Source organism: Falco cherrug, chromosome 1, assembly GCF_023634085.1.
Source record: "Falco cherrug isolate bFalChe1 chromosome 1, bFalChe1.pri, whole genome shotgun sequence".
Classification (NCBI taxonomy): Eukaryota; Metazoa; Chordata; class Aves; order Falconiformes; family Falconidae; genus Falco; species Falco cherrug.
Window position 1 is genome coordinate 82,555,089 of NC_073697.1, and position 20,027 is coordinate 82,575,115.

General features: G+C 45.8%; 1 protein-coding gene across 1 annotated transcript in view; it reads left to right on the plus strand.

Annotated features, from left to right (window-relative positions):
* Window positions 1–1,917: 1,917 nt before the first annotated feature.
* The window catches only part of CPE (carboxypeptidase E), a 58,295-nt gene continuing 40,185 nt past the window's right edge, over window positions 1,918–20,027 (plus strand). The window contains exon 1 of the mRNA XM_055702179.1: window positions 1,918–2,269. Within this exon, the coding sequence (XP_055558154.1) occupies window positions 1,981–2,269 (289 nt within the window). The 5' untranslated portion in view covers window positions 1,918–1,980. The remainder of the gene's footprint in view (window positions 2,270–20,027) is intronic.

A 20,027-nucleotide genomic window follows, 5' to 3' on the forward strand; every position in this document is an offset into this window, starting at 1 on the left:
TATGGAAATCAGTGTAAATCCATTCAGATCTCGTCGTGAGACTAGTTTTGTGTAGTGGAATAATAATTCACTGCTTGAAGAGATGAAAAGAAAAAGATTATTTCTGAGCTTACTTGCATCTTCTAGTGACACTGTATTTTGGGCAAATAAATTTGAAGGGAAGCCAATGCAGTTGCTACACTGCACAAAGGGTTTTTTTGACTGATCAGAAAGTTCTCCCAGAAAATGATACTAAAAAAGTTTAAAATCACAACATCAGCAGATTTGTTTACTTTGTGTATAGGGTGCAAGGGAAAGTGATGGAGAGGAGGAATATTTAGCCTGTGATGAATGTAGCCAACAAAACTGAAAAAGAATGTGGATCTCTTGAATGCTAGGTCAGCTACCTTTATTTGCAGTTCCTTTTGGAGCTCTGAGAGCGTTGCACGTACTGAACATAATTCTAAAGTAGTGTGAAGTCATCAACAAATTTGTAATACGTTTCATGCTGTCAGAGGGATGGCACTTCTGTGATCCTGCGGCTGAGCAGTGGTCTTGGGAAGAGAAAACAACGCATCAGCATCCAAGTCTTGGAAAATGCTTAGAGCAAATTTGCACTGTCATAACCCCAGAGCTGATGCGATGTGATGGTGGGCATCTCCCAAAGTTTTGTTGCAGTAAGAATGAAGAGTTGAAGGCTCTGAGAAGTGCTCTGAAGGTCCCTTTGCACATGGGCGCATTCTTGTAACCCTGGAATTCCGCTGGGCAGAGAAGCTTCTGAACCCAGCTGGTGCTGGATGATGGTGAGGAGTGGGTGAGTGAGCATTGGTGCTTGCTGGGAAGAAACACCTCCAATAGCCCAGGACTGATAGGACACTTACAGGTAACGAGCGTAAGTGACTCTAGGCAAATGGAGATGTCAGTATTTGTATGTAATAGTTGCATTTTCAGGTCTGAGTTTCAGGTGTTAGATGAGTTTCTGAGCTGGTGTATCACAAAGCATCAATGAAGATGTTCTCCTGGAAGATGTTATTTCCATTATCTTCTTGGTTGGAACTAGATAACCTGTAATTTAGGAAAATATCCCCAAGATCACAAAGGGTTATTAACAGATCTTTCTGAAAATTGATTTGACGTAATTTGGTGATGGAACAGGACATTATACAGGCTCACCCTTTCAGATCAGGGTAAAATATGTATTAGATTATCAGGGACAAGATTCTGTTTGTAGAAGGAAAAACTGGAGTGTGATTTTCAAACTTTTCAAAATTCTGAAGGTCTCCAGATTTTCCAGTGAGGCTTTCTGTCCTTTAAAAACAATGAAAAACACTAATGTGGAAGTTGCTCTTTAGCACTTAGCCGTTTTCTTTTATCAGTTGTCCTGTACGGGCTGTTTCGGCACACTCTGAACACCTACGCCTATAGCGACGGGAGGGGACCCAGGTGGCGCCGGGGGTCCCGCAGTGGCTGCGGGCTGGAGCAGCCGGTGGCTCACTGATGTGCGGCGAAGGCTCCACTTCCCGCTGGGCACGCGGGACGCGCTCTCCCAGTACCGCCAGTACCGGGGAGCCAGTGCTGCTGCTCTCGCTGCCTGCGGTGGGCCACGCTGCCTCACGGCCCATCGCCAGCCGCCCTCCCGGTGGGACCCATCGCACACGCCGTGTCACGGCAGCAGCGCGGTGCGGTGTGACCCCCGCGGCGCCGCCTGCTCCCCGGCTCTCGGGAGCGGGTGACGGCGGGGGAGGGTGTTTCACCGGGCCGCGAAGCAGCGCCGCGCCAGCCCCGCCCCGGGCCGCTCCAGCGCGCAGGTGTTGGCTGCCCGGTGCGCGCCGCTGCCGCTCCCCGCGCTCCGCCGCCACGGGGTCCGCACCCCACCCCCCGCTGCGGGAGCGCCCCCCCGCGCGGCCGGTCCCGCCTCCCCGCCCCGCCCCCCGCTCGCTCGGTCCCTCCCTCCCTCCCGCCGGGGCCGGGCAGCTGCGCGGCCGCGGGCAGGCGGGCGGGATGGCGGTGCGGGCGCGGGTGCTGCTGGCGCTCTGCGGGCTGCTGGCTGCCTGCCGGGCGGCGGCCGAGCCGGCGGCGGGGCCGGGGGGTGCCAGCCGGCGGCGGCGGCTGAGCGCCGAGGAGGGCATCTCCTTCGAGTACCACCGCTACGCCGAGCTGCGGGAGGCGCTGGTGGCCGTCTGGCTGCAGTGTCCGGCCATCAGCAGGATCTACACGGTGGGGCGCAGCGCCGAGGGCCGCGAGCTGCTGGTCATCGAGCTCTCCGACCGCCCCGGCGAGCACGAGCCCGGTAAGGGGGCGGCGCCGCACCTGGCGGCGGTGCGGGGCGGGGCGGGGCGCGGCGGCTGCGGTCGGGCGCTGTCCCTCGGGCGCTGCTGCGGGAGCGCCACCGGCCGCACCCCGCGCCCCGCGGCTGGCCGTGGCGCCCTGCGGGGGAGGCGCGGCGAGAGCCCGGTGAAGGGGCGGGAGCGCGCGGGGGGCGCCGCGGGGGGCACGTGCCCGTGGAGCCGCGCCGGTGTCGCGGGGCGCGCGGAAGGGCGCGCGGATGCCGCCGTGTGCGCGCGCAGGGCGGACCGCGGCGCCGGGCTCGGCGCGCCCAAGGGCGCCATCCCGACAGGTGCCCGGGGCCGGCCAGGAGCCACCGGCGCGGCGCCGCGCGTCCCTCGGCGGGTCACGGACCGGGTCTCGAGCCCCCGGGTTGTCGGCGGAGACGTGGCTGCCGTGGGCCCCGGCGTGTCGGGCACGGCCGGGGCTGCGTGCGGCTCCGCGGCCTGAGCGTCACCTGGCTCCGCGCCCGCAGGGGACTCGGTGCCGCTGCCAGCACTGGGGCTGCCGGTGGAGGTTACGCGGTGCTGAGTGTAAGGGAGACGGAGGAGAGGGACGGGGTAGCAAAGCGTTGTCCTGGAATGAAAAATGTAGGAACTGCAGTGAAAGTTGAGAATTTTCCTTGTGGTTTGGTGCCATCTTGGTGTGAGGGGTGGTCCTGAAGCACAGAGTGAATCTGTCGCCACTGTGCCATTTGTGGGCCGGAATGATCCGTTGTGTCAGGGGACATCACCCCAGGTCCCTGTCGGGCACTTGTGCCGGCTGGGGCAGGGGCCAGGAGCACGCTGCAGCCCGCGGCGCGGCCGTGCCACTTCCCGGGGACACGCCGCTTCTCCGGTTGGCATCACTGACCTGGGAAAGGGTTTGTCATTGAGCCCAGCCCAGAGAGACTCCAACTGCGTATCAGTGAGCAATAACAGGCTGCAGAAAAGAAAATTTCCTGTGGATTCCATCCACGTAAAAGCTGCAGCGCATGTCAAGCGTTCCCTAGAACGTGCTCGGTCCCTCACAAAGGGAGCCCTATAGACAAAAATGCCACATGTTGTAATGTCCCAGTCACGTGGCAGGGAATGTGATGAGTCCTGGCAATCTTTAGTGGCGGATGCTGAAAATGCTGGGTTTTGCAGAGGATTAACCAGGGGTTGACCCAACACAATTTAATTGTTTTATTTCAGTCCTCGGAGTTTCACTCTGTGAGGTACCGAGCGTTTCTCAAGAAGTGGAGAGCTGCTACAGCTGCTGTCGCTGTCTGCAGTGGCACATGCGGGGGACCCAGGGATCTGCCTAGGGACGGCGGTGAGCCAGACCCCGTGCCTGGTTATGGTTGTGGTCCTTCGGGAGAGTTGTAAAGGCACAGATTAACATCCCGGCGCCTTCCTTACAGAGCCTAAGCACCTACGTGTTATCCTAATGGTGCTTCTCAATAGCGTGCCCTTTCTTCTGCTGTGCAGTAGAAGGTAGCACTGTTTATTTTTCCGTGTGAGCTTTTTTAAGCCGTGCAGTGGAAGAAGTGGAGCCTTGTACCAGGCTGGGCAGGGAATAGGAGGCTGATTCTGCAGCTCGTACCTGAGGGGGGATGCTCGCTGGCTCAGAGCATCCATGCTTGATTCCCAGGGCAACGACAGGAATAAAGACATATTTTGTGATTAAAGCTTGTGTGATCAGGTCCTGATTTATCATCGTTACTAAAAAATGATAGTTTCACAGACACACATATACATATAGTTAATTTTTCGTGACAGGCCAACCAGTTGTTATTGCTGAACAGAATCTGTCCCTACAAGAACTCCTGAGTGTCACGGGGTTTATTTTTAAACATGTATGAGCATAAATGAAATGCATACTGTGGTTCATAGGTTTACAGTCTGTAGAGAGCTCGTGCTTCTAGAAGCCTGGAATATGCAGGCATGATACGTGAATTATCTAGTGAGCTGCTGTGAAAACAAAAAAATATGTTTCTGTTCACTTAGTAAGCAAGATGATGACAAAATAAATCAGGAAAGTGTCAGCAGAGCACCAATAAAGACTCCTTGTACTGAGTAAAGAGGCTTTGTACTGAGTAAATCAAATAATGTACATACATGCATATATTGCATAACCATATTGCACGGCTGTGCAGTGTTGTGTGAGCGCCTTTGTATGCAAGCATATAAATCAACTTTAGAGTATCAGCTATTTTTGAAAATGAATTTATGATACATGTGCAGTATTTGAAAAAAAATGCATGAGAGAAATAGGAAAATTTTAGAAATATGCTTTAGACTTCCAAAGCAGCTGGAACAAATCCTCCATGAATGAAGCAACTGGAACGAATTGTTAAGGCTTCATCTTTTGATGGGGTAAATACACAGTGTGAGGTTTTTTGTTTTTGAAGCCCTGATACTGCACTGGAAACCAGAATGACTGTATATAAGCCAGTCTCATTTCTTGCATAAGCATACAAAGTGTCTTGGCAAATCTTGGGGACCCGAATTAGTCACTCGGAGGACGCACACTGGGCCTTCACTGAGCTCTTCCCAGGGACATGGTGAACGCCAGAAGCGTGAGACTGCCTAAAGTTTCTCATCTTAGGTTAAACACTCGGAGAACGTGGTGCCTTCTCCGCAGACTTGAGCACCAGGCTACCTCTGCTTCCCTGGTGGGTCATACCAAACCCAGGCTGGTCTAATATTTTGTGATTTTGTTTTTTTGTGGCAGTAATTTCTTTAGGCTGATACTGCACCTGCATGAGAGATTAGAGCCTGCAGTTGCTGCTGGAGAAGAAGCCCTTGAATAAGGAGAGGCAAAATCCAGAGATGAAGATACTTGAACTTTTAACAGTTTTCTAGTGACACAGCTGTCCCACGCGGATAACCTTGCTTTGAGTCGGTGGGGACTAGGTGATTAGGGCAGAGGAAGACTTGAATGAGACTGTGTCAGTGGTTGGATGTAGGTGTTGTATGAACCTAGACTGGAAGTGATCAAAATGTTCTGGAGTAGCTTTGATTATGTAAGAAAACACGCTTTTGTCCCTGTGCTTGCCAAAAATTGGCAAAGTTGAAAGAATATGGCATACGGCAAGGTGAGGTAAAGCGAGGAGAAAGTGGTTGTGGGAAGCTGATGATGTACCAAGGGAAAACAGAGAACAGTTGATAGTAAAGCACAGATTATTTGTGGGACAGACTAAACAATATTTTGCCTTAATTCAGGTGCAAGAGAATACTGACTGCTCCTGAGAGAGCAAACAGGCATTGGATATCTGATGTTCTGTTGAACAAGCACCAAATGGGTGCTGTCTCCCGAGGCTTTTTTTTATTACCATAACTAAGCTCATTTTTTGGTATTCTTGAATAGCAGTGAAGTATATTTAGAATTGATTAATGCCAAAAGCAGTTCCTCCACCGTTAGTGTTTAGCCACTTGTTTAGGCATGCTGCCACTTCTGACTCATTTATACCATTGATTTCAGTGGTGCAAGATCAGTCCCCTCCCTTACCGCTTCACTTTTAATGTGAAAATGAAACATTCTGACACTTTAAAGAGTATTTTTTTTCCATTTACATGAAAAAAACATAGATAAGAATTTCTTTCAACTCCTACTTTTTTTTTTGTTTTAATAAATTACTGAGATTTTTATAGTTGTTATTTGTCAGTGTTTAGTTTTCTGAAGAAATCCTCAAAGCAAGGCTTAGTAATTGTCTGATTACGTGTGTTACATATACAGGCTCTGAAAATTACTTTTGCATCAAATAGAGGGGAGAGGGGATGGATGAAAATACAGATTTTGTGGCAACAAAATAATCCGCACATTTGTGACATTTTCATCGGACTGTTCATGCTAGAGAAAAGGAAGCGGAAATCCTGAGAATACCAGAATGATGACATTTTGGAAACAAAATCCTTGATGTTTTTTTCCAAAGCAGTATTTAATTTGAAAGTTTTTTTCAATGTTAATGATTTTATTGTTCATCCTTCTCCTGACAAGCATCTTTAAAAACAGAAGGAGAAGGTTTATTTGTAATTGAGAGGCGATTTTCTAGGATATGACATACTTTGGGCTTCTCCGTTTCCAAGGACACCAGAACGTTGCGCCACTGAACAAGCTGTGTGACTTCCCAAATGGGATGGTGGCTCCCGGACCAGCCCCCCCCCCCCCCCCCCCCCCCAGTCACCCAGGGTTGGGCTTTTGGCTTCTCACGCTCCAGCCCTGCAGTGCTGGAGCTGTTTCCTCCTGCAAAAACGGAGTCAAAGGGTAACTGAAAGAGAAGTGAAAATCGTGCCTCTGCTTGGTGCTAATGAATGGGGAAATCCAAGATCCGTCCGCTAATAGAGAAGCCGTACCTGTGTGTCGTGGTGTCACTGAAGTGCTCCCTCGTTCAGCTGTGCCACCGTCTGTGTGAACTAACGCTGTCTGTGGTAAGAATTGTGGTCAGTAAAGCTAACCAACTCACAGGGGAAAAGTGTTTGTATTTCACCGTTGCACAAACCCCATTTCTAAAGACTTTTAAGTGGTTGTAATTGCAATGACTGCAGCCATTTCAGAGCAAGCGTGAGCAAGCGCTGCTCTTTTTCAAAGAGAAGCAGTGGCAGCAAGAAGAAGCAAACGTGTAGGAGGCTGCCGAGCTTTCAGCCAGCCCGGCGTGGGCACCCGCTGTGCTGCCCCGGTGTGTGTCCCAGGAGGGGGACACACCCGGTGTCACCTGGGGCTTGCGGGCTGCCCCAAGTCGGGTGGGTGAGCGCAACGTGGGGCGGCAGGGCAGGGCATCCTGGCGGTGGCAGAAAGCATGTGGCTCGGCTCTTGGTTATGGTGATGTCATCAGGTGCAGCTGTGCTAGTTTTATCACTCACAATTAATTGCGCTTGATTTTCTAAAGCTTCTTTTCCTTATGCTCAGAATTTGCAAGTGGAAATCTTGTGAGCTTTTTGATGGGCCCTGTTAGTGTTTCCCAGTTTTCCAGAGCATTAATACAAATTGTATACGGCAAGAGCTTGTAGAGAGGAAGCCTAATTTTTTCATGCTTGAGGTTTAAGCAAACACCAGTTTTTATCAAAGGCCAATTGTTTAGCATTCCTTTTCTGAAGGGAGCTGCTGAGGGATATGGGGCTGGTCGCTGGTAAACACTGAGTGTGCTGAGTTCAGTCATCCCGCTGCATTGCACAAAGCTGGGGCTGTGGGTGGGTGGGTATAAGCTGTGTGTCAGTGCAGGAGGTGCTGTGCTGACCACGTTATATTGTCACGTTTTTCTGTCAGCTGTGGTTCAGCATCTCTCCTTATCTCATGGCTTACATTTGCAATCCTCTTTAAAGATGAGCTGCTCTTTGGGCAGCAGGGTGACGAGCACCCGCAGTGCCAGACCAAGCGTGTGAGTGAGGGCAGCTCCTGGTGTCTCTGCAGGGATGTATGACATGAAACGCGGAATAAACCATGGCTGAACCTGTTATTCATGTAGCCCTCTGCATTTGGGATCTTTCTTTCCTTTGTGCATCAGGGAATAGATTTTCCTTTAGAGCTTGTGAGGGCATTCTGGCTTTCCCAGCGAGCGCTGCAGGGATGCGCTGCGGACTCGCCTCCTGGGATGCAGATCTGGGGCTGGCTGCACCGTGCTTGTTCTGCGGAAAACGAGAGGCTGTAATTAACTTTCCACCACAATCCCTTACGGGTTGTAGTGCCACTTAGGGTGGTCCCCCTGGAGTCTCCCAGCCAGGATTTGGCATAATCCTTTGGCAGCAGGATTATAATGCTGCTTGCATTCGGAGTGGGATGCCCAGTGTCCTTCACAGATTGTGTAGGTTGTGCAGGTCTCAGGAGGGCTGTAGGATTTGCTGGCAATAAGATGGCTGTTTGTATGTGCTGAGCGAATTTTTAGAAGCATCTATTGTATTTTTAGGACCCTTGAATAACTTCATATTTTTTTTAGAATGTATTTCATAACACACAGGTTTTTTGAAAATATTTTCCTTCCTTATGTATCTTCTTTCTTAAATAAATGATATTTCCTTAATATTTCTTATTTCGTCCTCAGTTCTAATAGTGTTCAGCTAAGAACAGAGGTGTAGAATACCAAGAGAAAAATGTGCTCACAAAACTCCAGCGAGAATCATGGCGAGGTAGGCATGTTGATGGGTCCCATTTGCAGCTGGTTGTTAATGCCGTTCAGATTCCCATTGAAGTCAGGGGAAATTCACGGTACGTGTGGTTCGGCAGCTGTGCTGGGCAGGCTCTGCAGCATTTCCTAGAGATACAACACCCTTACTCCAAACTCCATCACTGGCTGCTATTTAAAGGCCTCCCTTGTTAGATCATTTAGAAAAGGGTTAAGAGAGGCTGTGTGGTACCTGCAAAAGCCCTGTAGATCCCAGCTACCCACCTCAGAAGTTTCCCTTTTATTGGCAGGAGTGACACAAAAGGCAAACAAGGGGCTGTAATCATTGAGAATAAACAGGACTCCACAGAAAGCAGTTGTTTTATTTTTTCAGGCTTAATATTAGTCAGAGTATGCAGAACATCCAGTTTGTTGATCTGACTCAGGCTGGTTTTGACAATCCTGCTCCTTTTGAAAGAGTAGATTACTTCAGTTTCTTTTAAAGGAAGAGTTGTCACCGCCTCCTGCAGCTGCAGAACACCTTGACCGTTCCCAAAGAAGACACGAGGTGAGCCTGTTTTCTTGCTGGTCTGAATTAAAGGGATGTTTTATTATGGTGACATTAACGCAGACTCCAGAGGATCAGTGAGAAGTCTATAAAGCACAGGGATTTCCCAAGACTTTGTGAGACATTTTGTCAAAGGCAGTAAATTATAACCATGTGATTTATTGAAAAGTGATCTTGTTATGATATTAATTCTTAATTTATTTTATTCAGGAGAAACTTTTCATTTATCTATGATTTAGTGATCAATGTATGAAGCTCTTAAATTACACAGAGGGCAAAAAGTGTGAGACAGGTCTTCCTGTTTCAGAATAAACACAAGGTTTTGGTTGTAACAGTGGAGTTGCTGCTAGGCTCAGCTAATAATTTAGTATTAAAATTAATTTAGAATTAGTTCTTTGTTCATGCTACCTGATTTTTGTTTTTAAAGGTGGTACGTGGTTTAGAAGCCTGCTGCTGTGCATCCATACTCATGCTATCATCTTGCCTTGCTGGTTCCTAGGTAGCCCTCTTGGTTGGGCTGCAGCATCCTCTGAAAATGTCTCTTTTCTCTGCTGACTATGAGGAGGTGACATTGGGCAGGCGTTGAACTTGGGAATGTGTGCAGGAGCTTATGGCTAAGGCCTGATGTATCCCAGCCTTCATCTAAAGTGCTTTGTTGTGCTTCATATGCTTGCTTTCTGAAATACACCATTTTTTAACCTGGCCTGATCTTAGCAGATTAATTTATATTATTAAGTCTTCATGCCTATTTTAATTCATGTTCCTCCTAAAAAAAAGTCATGTCACTTCTTTTTTTTTGTATGAGCAGTGGAGTAAAGGGTCATGTACTACATATACTTCATTTTGGTGTGCACATCAAAACCCAGGGTTCAGTGAATTCAGTGGGATCAGGATGTTATGTTTGAGGCTTACTTTCTGGTATGCTGAGGTTAAATGAAGACACCAAGGGTCTTTGTAGTTAAAAGGTTGGAAAAAAATAATCCCTATCAGTAAAATGGTAGCGGAGTGGTTAGGTTTGCTTTGCCATGTAGCATGAATTTGAGCCTCTTGGCTGCCACAGATTTGCGTGTGTTATCTCAGGTTTAAGGCTGAAAGCTGGTGCTCTGTTGTGAGTGGGTTAGGAGCTCTGCAGAACAACAGAGCTGGAAAACAGCTTGCTGGAATTTGGGATTTTGGAATTGGAATTCTGCCAAATGATGAACACGTGCCACAATGTGGTAGCTGCCCTGTAGCACGGGAGCTGTCACCTCGCTTACTGCTTCCAGAGGCACTGTTGGGGACGAGGACACCAGACTAAAAGCGCGGTCTCGGTCTGTCGTGCCCTTCCCTTTGGGGTGGAGGTTTCTGGCAGCGTGCTGAGGGTGTCTTGGCTGAATCGCCACCGGCTGCGTCTTCCCACGGCAGCAGCAGGTAACAGGGTGGTTGTCACAGGGCTGTGGGGCTCGGGTCCATACAGATACGTATGTTAGAATGGCCAGCGAAGAGGAAATCTGGAATCATAAACCCATGGTTGGCAGTTCGAAGGCAGTAAAAATTTATCTTTAATTCTTTTTCCAAGGTGAGACATTTATAAATGTATAAGCTAGCAGCTGCTTCCTGCTGGTGGCTCATACTGAATTATGAGCAAATCCTGACATCCTGGTTTACTTACAAGTCAAGTCCTGTGGAGAAAGCTGAGATAGTCGTTCTTTGTATGGAGTTGTTTGTGACCATGGAGCGTGAGCTGCCTCATTTACGACAAAAGAAATCCACTTCTCTGGCTGCAGAGCCTACCTACAGTGAGAACGCCATTTCGAGTATTTATCCTTAGATATAGGTCTGCCTCAAAGCTGAGCAGAAAGAACTGTTTGGTCACGTGGGACATCTGACTGGTCACAGTTTAATAAGCGTTTTCTTAGCAGAGACATCCTTGGTAGTATACCAGTCGAATGATCTGGTAGGTATTTTTGGTACCTAGGAAGTATGACCCTGACCTTTGCATATTAGTTCCCCAAACAAAAGAAAAATCATGCAGTGCTTTGCTATGAGAAATACAACCAACAGTTGAAAGATACAAAAAAAGTGAAAGAACGGTGAGACATTTCAAAGGTCAAAACTTTTTGCATAGCTGTTTCCTGTACCACTACATTAGAGATAGCTAGCTAACATGTGTGTGAATTAATGCATGTTTTTTCCCTGAGTTTTCTAGCTGCAAGACATGTAATTTGCATGTCCTTTTATTTTTGTGTCCCTCAAAAGTAAAGGGAGCCCACCCACAGCATCACTGCCCTTCACAGCTATGATCGGTGTATTCCTTGCACATTTATTATTCAAAATTAACCTTTTTTCCTATGCTAAACTGAATGTTTTGTGGTTTTGGCTGGCTCTGCATTTTGACTTATTGCACCAAAGCACAATTCTGGAACTATACACAAAATTGGGCTGAGATGCAGACCTAAATAAACACTTTTTACATGTGTAGAAACCTGTTACTTCAAATGGAGCTTTATGCCTATGGTAAGCTGACTCTCCATGTCAGATTTCACCTGCTGTAGAGTAGACAGTGTTTTAATTTCTCCTCCCATCGAGGTGCTGAGCATCCACAAATCAAACTGAAGTCAGTGGGAGCTGCACATCTGAAATCTTTGTTGTAAGCAGGAGGCTTATAAATCCTAATGTTCAAGCCAACTCGTGTGTGTGCACCCTTAGGAAAGAAGGCTAAATGTGACTTTGGTTCTCTAATAGCCTGCACTTAAGGAATGAGTGATCAAAGTTTATGTCTTTCTGAATGAAATGTTGTCTGTCTTTGTGGTGACATCAGTACACGGTGGGATGGAGAGAAGAAAAAGGCTGTGGGGTTGGGAGCTGGGCTACCGTGTGTTTGAACTTCAGACACTGTCGTTGTAGGAAGTTGTTTCACAGAGAGGAAAAGTGGTTTTGTGATAAAGGATGTCTGGCTTCTTTCCTGGCTCTGCCGTGTATTTTTTGTCTGTGGGATAAGAACATTCTCTCCCCGTGCCCCAGGTTCTCACCTCCCTGCCGGGTTCTCACCTTCCCTGCCGCAGGTCGGTGTGTGGCTGTGTGCCGTACCCAGTACAGAGGTTCATGTGGATGGTGTGCGGGCCAGCGTTCGAGCTGACCTTAAGGTGCCGTTCCTGCCCTTGCCCTGACAGATCTGGCCGAGTGGCAGGTAGCCCACTCCTTGTGCTGGCTCAGTTATGCTAATGGCCATATGGGGAGGAGGAGTCAAGAGTTTCTCTCACTGTTTGTCTGCCTGCTGCAGATACACATTTTTTGTGGGTTTTTTTTTTGTTTGTTTCTTTTTGGTTTTTTTTGGTTGCTTTGTGGTTTTTTTTTGTTGTTGTTTTTCTTTTTTGTTGTTTTCTTTTTAAACCCCTGCCTTGGTAGCAGAGGAGTATGAAGAAGGTACCAATTCTTCCTTTCCTTTTGGTGCTGGTAGGTAGAGTTGCAACAGAGATGTCTGTATTTGCAGGGTTTCCATGTGTTACAGTTAGGGGAACAAATCTGTAGTGGAAATATATAGTGGAAATCTTATAGTGGAAATCTTTACTGGAAAAGTCTATAAATAAACAGAAACAGAGGAGCATCTGTTCCTTGATACTCCATGGAGCAGCTGATGAAAATAAATTCTGTATTATAACAGTAGCCAGTACAAAGTGAAAAAGTACCTGCCAGCAGAAGACCCTCTCAATAGAGAAGTTTAAGAGCCAACAAGCTCATCTGACTTGAAAATTGAAGAATTGTCTGAAATAGATGTTGCCATGGAGACAGAGAGGATTAGCAGGCTGAGGCTGATTTCATTGGTCTGCTGCTGGCACAAGTTGCTTGTTTGAGTAGCATTAATATGTTGTCTCATGCTGCTTTATATGCCGAGACCATCTGGCATTAGTGGTATTTAAAGGTGCAGTTCTGTTACAGAAAGAGTTGGCCGACCTGGTTTGGTTTATGCTTGTAGGATGAATTACAAGAGTTAAGAGGTCTTTGAAAAGCTGCCTCATGCACTAAAAATATTCTGAAAAGTCACAGCGCGTACAGAGATGAATTGTGGCTTTGGGAAGCAGCATGGGGAATGTCAGAAGTTTGCTTTATACTCAGCGCAGATTCGAACTATTTGCTGCACAAATAGGCAGTCCTGCATGTTCCTGCAGGGGTGTGTGGAGCCTTCTCCTTCCAACGAAGCCTTTTCGCTGCACACTGCAAAGCTGCTCGGGAGCTACAGCACCGCACCTTGAACAAGCTGAGATGATACTGCTCACTGCATTGTGTGTTAAGGAAAAGTACGTTGCAGAGTTAAATGAACAAAATAAGGTCTAACCAGATGGAGCCCCTCCAGGTTACGTCACAGCCCATGCTTTCAAGAAGAAGTATTTCCTTTTAGTTTGACTATATACCATTGAAAACATATTTTGTGGCAAAGTATTTGATAAGAAAGACAGTTCGTAGAGTCTGAGATAAACCTTATCTTTGATCTATTTATAGCTGTGAGTCTTCATCTGCTTTCCTTAATACCACTCTGGACTGGGAGTTAAGCTCCTTTGGAAGATGTATGACAGTGAGGAAATTCCTCAGACGCTTGTAAATTTTCACTGTTTTTTTCTTTGATAATTATTATAATGATAATTAATGATTCTCAAGAATTTTTCCCCAGACAGAGATGGATGGTTAAAGAGTGACCAAGTAATAGCCAGAAAATGTTTGTGTCTGACCTTAGGTGTTCCAGCGTAGAGGTCTGCCTGTGGGCTGAGCGTCCTAGGAAAAGTGGCTGGAGGGAAAACTGTCTGGAGGCTTTGCTCTCCTGGGCAGACTTAAAACCTAACGGAATTTGAAGTTAAATCTTGATAATAAACACTATGAAAGCATAGGAGTGGAAGCATTTTTGCATTCTCAGGTTACTGATGTTCTTCTGAAGTCAGTGATGGAAAGCATTCATAATGGTGTTCTGCAGCTGTGTAGTGCTTGTCCACAGATACTGATGTGATACCCGTTGGATATTGATGGTGTACTGCGTAGTACACATAAAATGAAACAAGGACTCAGGATCTATTTCACAAATCTTTTAAGCTTTCATTCTGGAGCTCTCACTTCGATGCGAAAATAAATTCTTCATATAATTTCACTTTAAAATGCAAGACCCAAGAAATACATAGCTTTGGATGTTCTAGTTCCTTTAAATAGCTTCAGAATGATTACATTCGATACTTAATGTTTTTACAGCTTAGTTCTGTTTTAACTCTGTCAAAATGAGCACTGAGCACATGAAGAAAGCCAAGTAGTTTTTCTGCCCAGCCCACTCCCAACCCTCAGTCCCTTGTCTGCAAGTCAGTTCCCTCCCTGGGTTTGTTTTTTTTTAAGCTGGTCATCCCGTTCTCTCTGCGAGAAAGTGTGGGTGCAGTTTTGGGCATCAGTTTGCCCCAAGTCCCCCCGACAGTGATGCGGCAAGGATGCCACAGGACTGCTTGCTGCTCTTACCTGGAGCAGTCCCCCAGGTTACCTCTCCGTGGCAGAGCATCACCTGCATCCACCGGCGCTTACAACACACTGTTAAAGCCAGCCTGACGGGCTGTGGCACAGCCTCACATCACCGTAAGCACTTTGAACTAGATAAACCCACAAGTAGTTACTTCTTAACGACACCCAGAGGGGCCCATCTTAGTGGGGATGGTGAGAAGGGACTGGTCCTGATCAGCGAGGGTGTGAGCCACCTACACCGCTTGGCACCGGGGTGTCCTGGGTGCGCTCAGCACCGCAGGCATAGTCATCACTTTTGGTGTCTGGTTTGATAATCAGAAGTTCTGGCTTCTTGGAAATTTTTTGTATTAAAGCTTAATTTCCGAAGCCACTGATTTTGGCTAGGTGCTGCTCCATTCCTTTGGTAGCATTTAATTTGTTTCAGTTCTCCAGATGCTGAAATTTGACATACCGATACTTATAGTCTGGGAATTAACTTTTTTTTTCTCTCTATTTTGCTCATTTCCAAGGATGGAATGCCATTTCCATTCTTGCTGCATTTCCATGGCACTTAAATGGGCCTACTGCATCTGATTAAAATATTCACAGATTATTTCAGTGTGAGGAAGGATGACCGAGCTGAGAAACAACTACATCTGGAGTAGCGGTGGGGCTACATAACGTTATACTGAGCAGCAACGTCTGGTCATTGGCCTGTCTGAAACTGAAATAGTTGCAGCAAGGCTTTCTTGTCTGGAATGCCCAACACAATTCTTTAGATTTATTGTTAATATGAGTTGGAATGAACATACATGAATTAATTGTATATTTTATGATCTATTTTAGTGGTAGCCCTGAAAACTAATGATATGGAAATGTGCTTTTGAAACAACCGGCCATAAACGGCTAAAGATGAGTTCTTCTCACAGTACCCTTTCGGTAGCTCTGTAGATCCAATAGATCTGTTTTAACAGTACATTTTCTATATTAAACGGATTAATTAATATAACTCCATATTATGGGGGCAATTTCAGAAGCCTGTAGTTAGAAACAGCTGAATCAGAAGGTGATATCTCTCCTGTACAAAAAATCAATGGAAGGCACCAGAATGCTCTGTGCAAATGTAAACAGAGCTGCTGTCAGATTTGTGCTTCCGAAGCGTTGTCCCAGTAAATCGCACCTTTGGGTAGCATTCCAGTGCAATCCCTGTAATCCCAGTGAAATCACGCTATAAGGTCGCAGTGGAGCGCTTGAGTGTTACCCTGCGCCTTGAGAAGGTTGTAGTGCCCATCGATGGCCCCGACTTTGCCAGCAGGTTTGGGCAGGGTTTGTTCTGCCTGGACCTCGGCTCAGCCGCTGGGACCCCGGAGCGGTGGCGCTGGCACAGCTGGTGGGGGCTGGGAGGGGCAGTGTGGTGTCTGTTACCACGACACCACAGCAACCAGAGATGCTGGTTAGTGCAGCCCGATCCATTTTTCGTTTTCTCTTTCCTAGGAACTGAAAGGATTAGAATAGTCTAAAGAAAACAAACAAAGAAACAAAAAGCAGTTGATGTGGCTGGAGGAGGTGGAGGCTCGTGTTGCAGGGCTGCTGGAGGGTTCCTTGGGGCCCTCTCTGATGAGCAGTGGCATTGCCCTCTGCTCTTACTCATCTGCTATGAAGGGACTGGCTCACACAGAGCGTGGTGATGCTAGGAGTCCCTTATTCACTTGGTAGCAAAACTCACTTTAAGTTGCTTTAAATATGTATCACAGATCTCATGGCTTTTTCCCAGCATAAAATAGATTGGTGTGAGGCAGGACCTTGAGTATCGTGCTGCTAACCAGAGTTAGGAGGAGAGCTGTATTTTGCAAAGGACAGGTGATCATCTAGAGCTGAACAATTTACAGTTTGCTTATTGCTGGTGCCTGTCATCTGGGAGCACTTCCCGGGTTATTTCTGTTAAAATTAATTGCATGGACACTGAGCTAGATAGACCTTACCCTATTGCTGGTATAAAAAAAGTAAGTTGAAACCTTTATGAGCTCCCAGTTGTAATTTAAACTCATTGCACCCTGGAAAGCTGTGAATGACATGTATTTTTTTCATGCAAGGGTTCATTTAAAACATTGTTCTTTCCTTTTTTCTTCCTCCTTTCTCTTCACTCTTCCTGTCCTTTTTTTCCCCAATAGTTTTTTGTTGTTTGTGTGGCTTTTTTTTTAAAAAAATCACTGCAGTTGTCTTTTAAAAGCAGCCTCTCAAAATACAGTAAAGGTGAAACAGGAGAGGAAACAGAAAAGACTAAAGAAAATGTGGGTTTGCTACAGATTCTGTAGACTTCCAGTTTTCTCCAGCCCTGAGGCTGCATTGTCGGCTGTATCAAGATTGTACTACCTAGAAGGAAGCTGTGGCTGGAATTTGCAGCAAGGATGTGGCATGTTAGTCAGCAATCTGTTTATAACATGGTGGTTTAGAACAAAACTTGCCTTTTCTGTAGGAGGATCTCCAGCAGAATCCCAGGAAAACTTAAGTGGCTGCAGCTGTAAAAGGAAACGTGTATTAAAAATGCCAGGGAGAAACCACAGGCAGGGATCCTTCTCTGCCATTTATAGCGTTGTCATTAAATGTCCCTTTCAAAGCTTTGAACAGAGATAGAAATCACATTTACCTTTAAATACATAAAAGGAATAGACAAATAGTGAAGTTAGTGGTTCTGCTGCTGCTGGTTGCTGCAGTCTGTAACAAACGGGTATTTCGTTGCAGTTGGTGTCTGAATAGAAACCTCTGAGCATAAGAGCCGGGGAGCACAAGCGGCAGTAAGTGTACAGGATCTTGTCTAGTGAATAGGAGTGGAAGCAGGCAAACAAAACGTTGTGATAGTTTCAGCATCAATATATTTACAGAAAAATGCTGATCTGGTTATTGAGGTTTTCGTGTGCAGAGTCAAGAGGAGCGTGGGTCAAACTCTTCCCCCTGGTTGCTTAGGGGTAGGTTGGTTTCAGTGCAGTCTTCCTGCTTTTCTGTTAACTGTCCGTTTGGTTGTCCTTGTGTTACTCTCTGTTGTTCAAAAATACATTGAAATCAATGCAGCATAGTCTCTCTTTGTGTTTACTTGGCAAATTGGGTAGCACGTGTTTAATTTCTGAATTTAGCAGAAGTGCTCTAAGTGCATTTCAGGAAGTATATGTCGAGAGTTACTTCTTCCAGCTTTCCCATTAACTGGTTTACAGTGATGAATGCATTTCCCAGGAAAGCAGTCAAAATTAAATAGCGTGGAAATCTGTATAGGTTTCAGTTCTGCACACGATGAAGTCCACTGAAGCTCTGCCAGTGACATCAAGGGGTCCAGTTTAACATACTACCTATGCTGCCAAATACCATGGGAGCAAGATGAGGGTGGGCTGTGCGTGTCTACATAAGCCATTACTAACAATATGAAATAACTTACAATAGGTTAAAATCGTGATTGCATGTACGTATTCCTGTCTGTGTGTACATTTGACATCAAAAATCTTCCAAAAGTTCCTTGCAGAAAGGAAAAATCTGACCTCTCAGCCATCAGCTGTGTGGAGGATCCGTTTCTTGGGAGCTGCAGCAGAAGCTTGTCGATGTGGCCCTGAAGGTGCACAGACCTGTGGGGTAATTGCTGAGCTGATCTTCCAAGCTCATTGAATACTCAAGGGGAGAAAGTAATTTTAGAAGACCAAAAAACTGATGTTAGTCCTTATCTTAGATAGGATTCCACATAAAGAAATAGATATTTGGTGAACTTTCTAGCCCTTCATATTCATGCTGCAGTTACTTTTTCATAAAGCGATGGAAAGCAGCATGGCAAACATTCTGTTTGCACGTTATTACGGCAGCCCTGATGGCATTCACTGGCCACAGCAGCCAAGTTTCATGGAGACTTCAAAATTGTTGTGGGCAGGGCAGGCCGAGAAGGAGCCAGTGGTTCTGAGATTTTGTTAAGTCTTCTGTTTGATAAGTGAATGAATGCCGGATCATCTGAAGATAATACACAGATAAAAATCGACACCCCAGCGAGTCTGAGCTTGTGCTGTAAATGGTGTTACGTTGCTAACAGGGTGCACAGCCGAAGGTTTAACAGATACACTACGCGAAGGCCAGGCTCCTCACTTGTTTCTAGTCAGTTATGTAGCTAATTTGTGATGTTCTGCCTTTTCTTGATGCTATTAGCCCAGCTTTCGTTGTCTTCAGTGTGTGGAAGGTTGATACTCTGATTGATTTTCTTCCCTGTTTGCTTGGCTGTCCCTAATAGCAATTGTAATTTCAGACTGCTTCAAAACCCTTTACTGAGCTCTTGAGGGAATTAAACAAAACAACAAAAAAACCCAAACACCAAAAAGAACCAAACAAGAAACTCTTTCCAAACCTGCTTTTTCTTTTTAAAGCCTTACAAAACAAAAATGCATTTTTTTTAATTCCTTTGGATTTTGCTCTTTGAAAAATTACCAGGAGAGGAAAAGAAGAATAATATTATCCATATAGAAATCACTAGAGTCTTGTGGGTTTAGAAAAATAAAACGTCTTGGACTTCGAAATATCAAAAATCACAAGTCTTGTGTCTTGTATTTATATTGATCATGATAACATGGGGTGGTCATAATTTTCCAGAGGCAAGGTTTCACCTTGAAGAAAGAGATATTTTTTTTCCTAATACAGTTTGGTTAAATAAGTTTTAATAAAAGTGAACAAACATGTAAAATTACTCAACTATGAATCAAGGTTTGAAGCATGAAAGTATAGTTGAAATTCAAGTCTCAGTTTGCCATTCTTGCATGGTGCATCAAAATTTGCCAGCTGTTTATTAAGTGGTTTTGCAGCAGATGACCTGGCATATGTTGACCCATCTTTCAAAACTTCTAGCATTATTATATGTTACAGAAAAACATGTTCTGAACTTTTTGGAACTCTTTAAAGTTCCCGTGTGCTCGGGGGAGGCTTCTGAGGTCAGCCTGCTTGCTCGACTTGCAGGAGTGAGGCCAGTAGCTGTGCCACTGCAAACACAGCGGTCCTGTCTCACCAGAAGATCAAGGCAAAGCAAAATACCATTTACTGGTGGCAGAATGAAAGATACCCTCAGAAAACGGAATTTCAAATGTTCACATCGGGCTCAAAAGCCTTTAAAATCCACTAAGGCTAAAACGTGTTCAAGTCAAGATCTTACTTTGTTTGCAGTTCAGTAATTTCAAAGGGGAAAAACATAAATAACTTCAGAAAGGAAGTGGTCTTAGAGAATGGGAACAAAAATATCAAAGGTAACTTTCTAAAACTTTCTCATGTATTGAAGGGGTAAGAGCAGATAGGTTAGAGGCATATGGTGCATCTTGAATAACTTTTATTTTTTTCTCTACAAATAGAGAAAAGAAATAAAAGAATCTACTTAATGTTAAAGTCTGTGAAAGCTCTTCAGAAAAGAAGAAACAAAATTCTCCCAAGACTGTTAGTGTGTTGCTATGTGAACAATTATAATGCAGCAGCAGAAAATGTTTACTGAGTGCCCACTGTTCTGGGAAGGGGTTTCTGTAGGCTATATCAAAAGAGAAAGAAGTGTTTTGATGCCAGTTAAAAAGTTCTCTCCATCTTGAGAGATTTGTTCAGTTACGTTTAGAAGAATCATGGCAAGCCTATTTACCAAGACCTAAA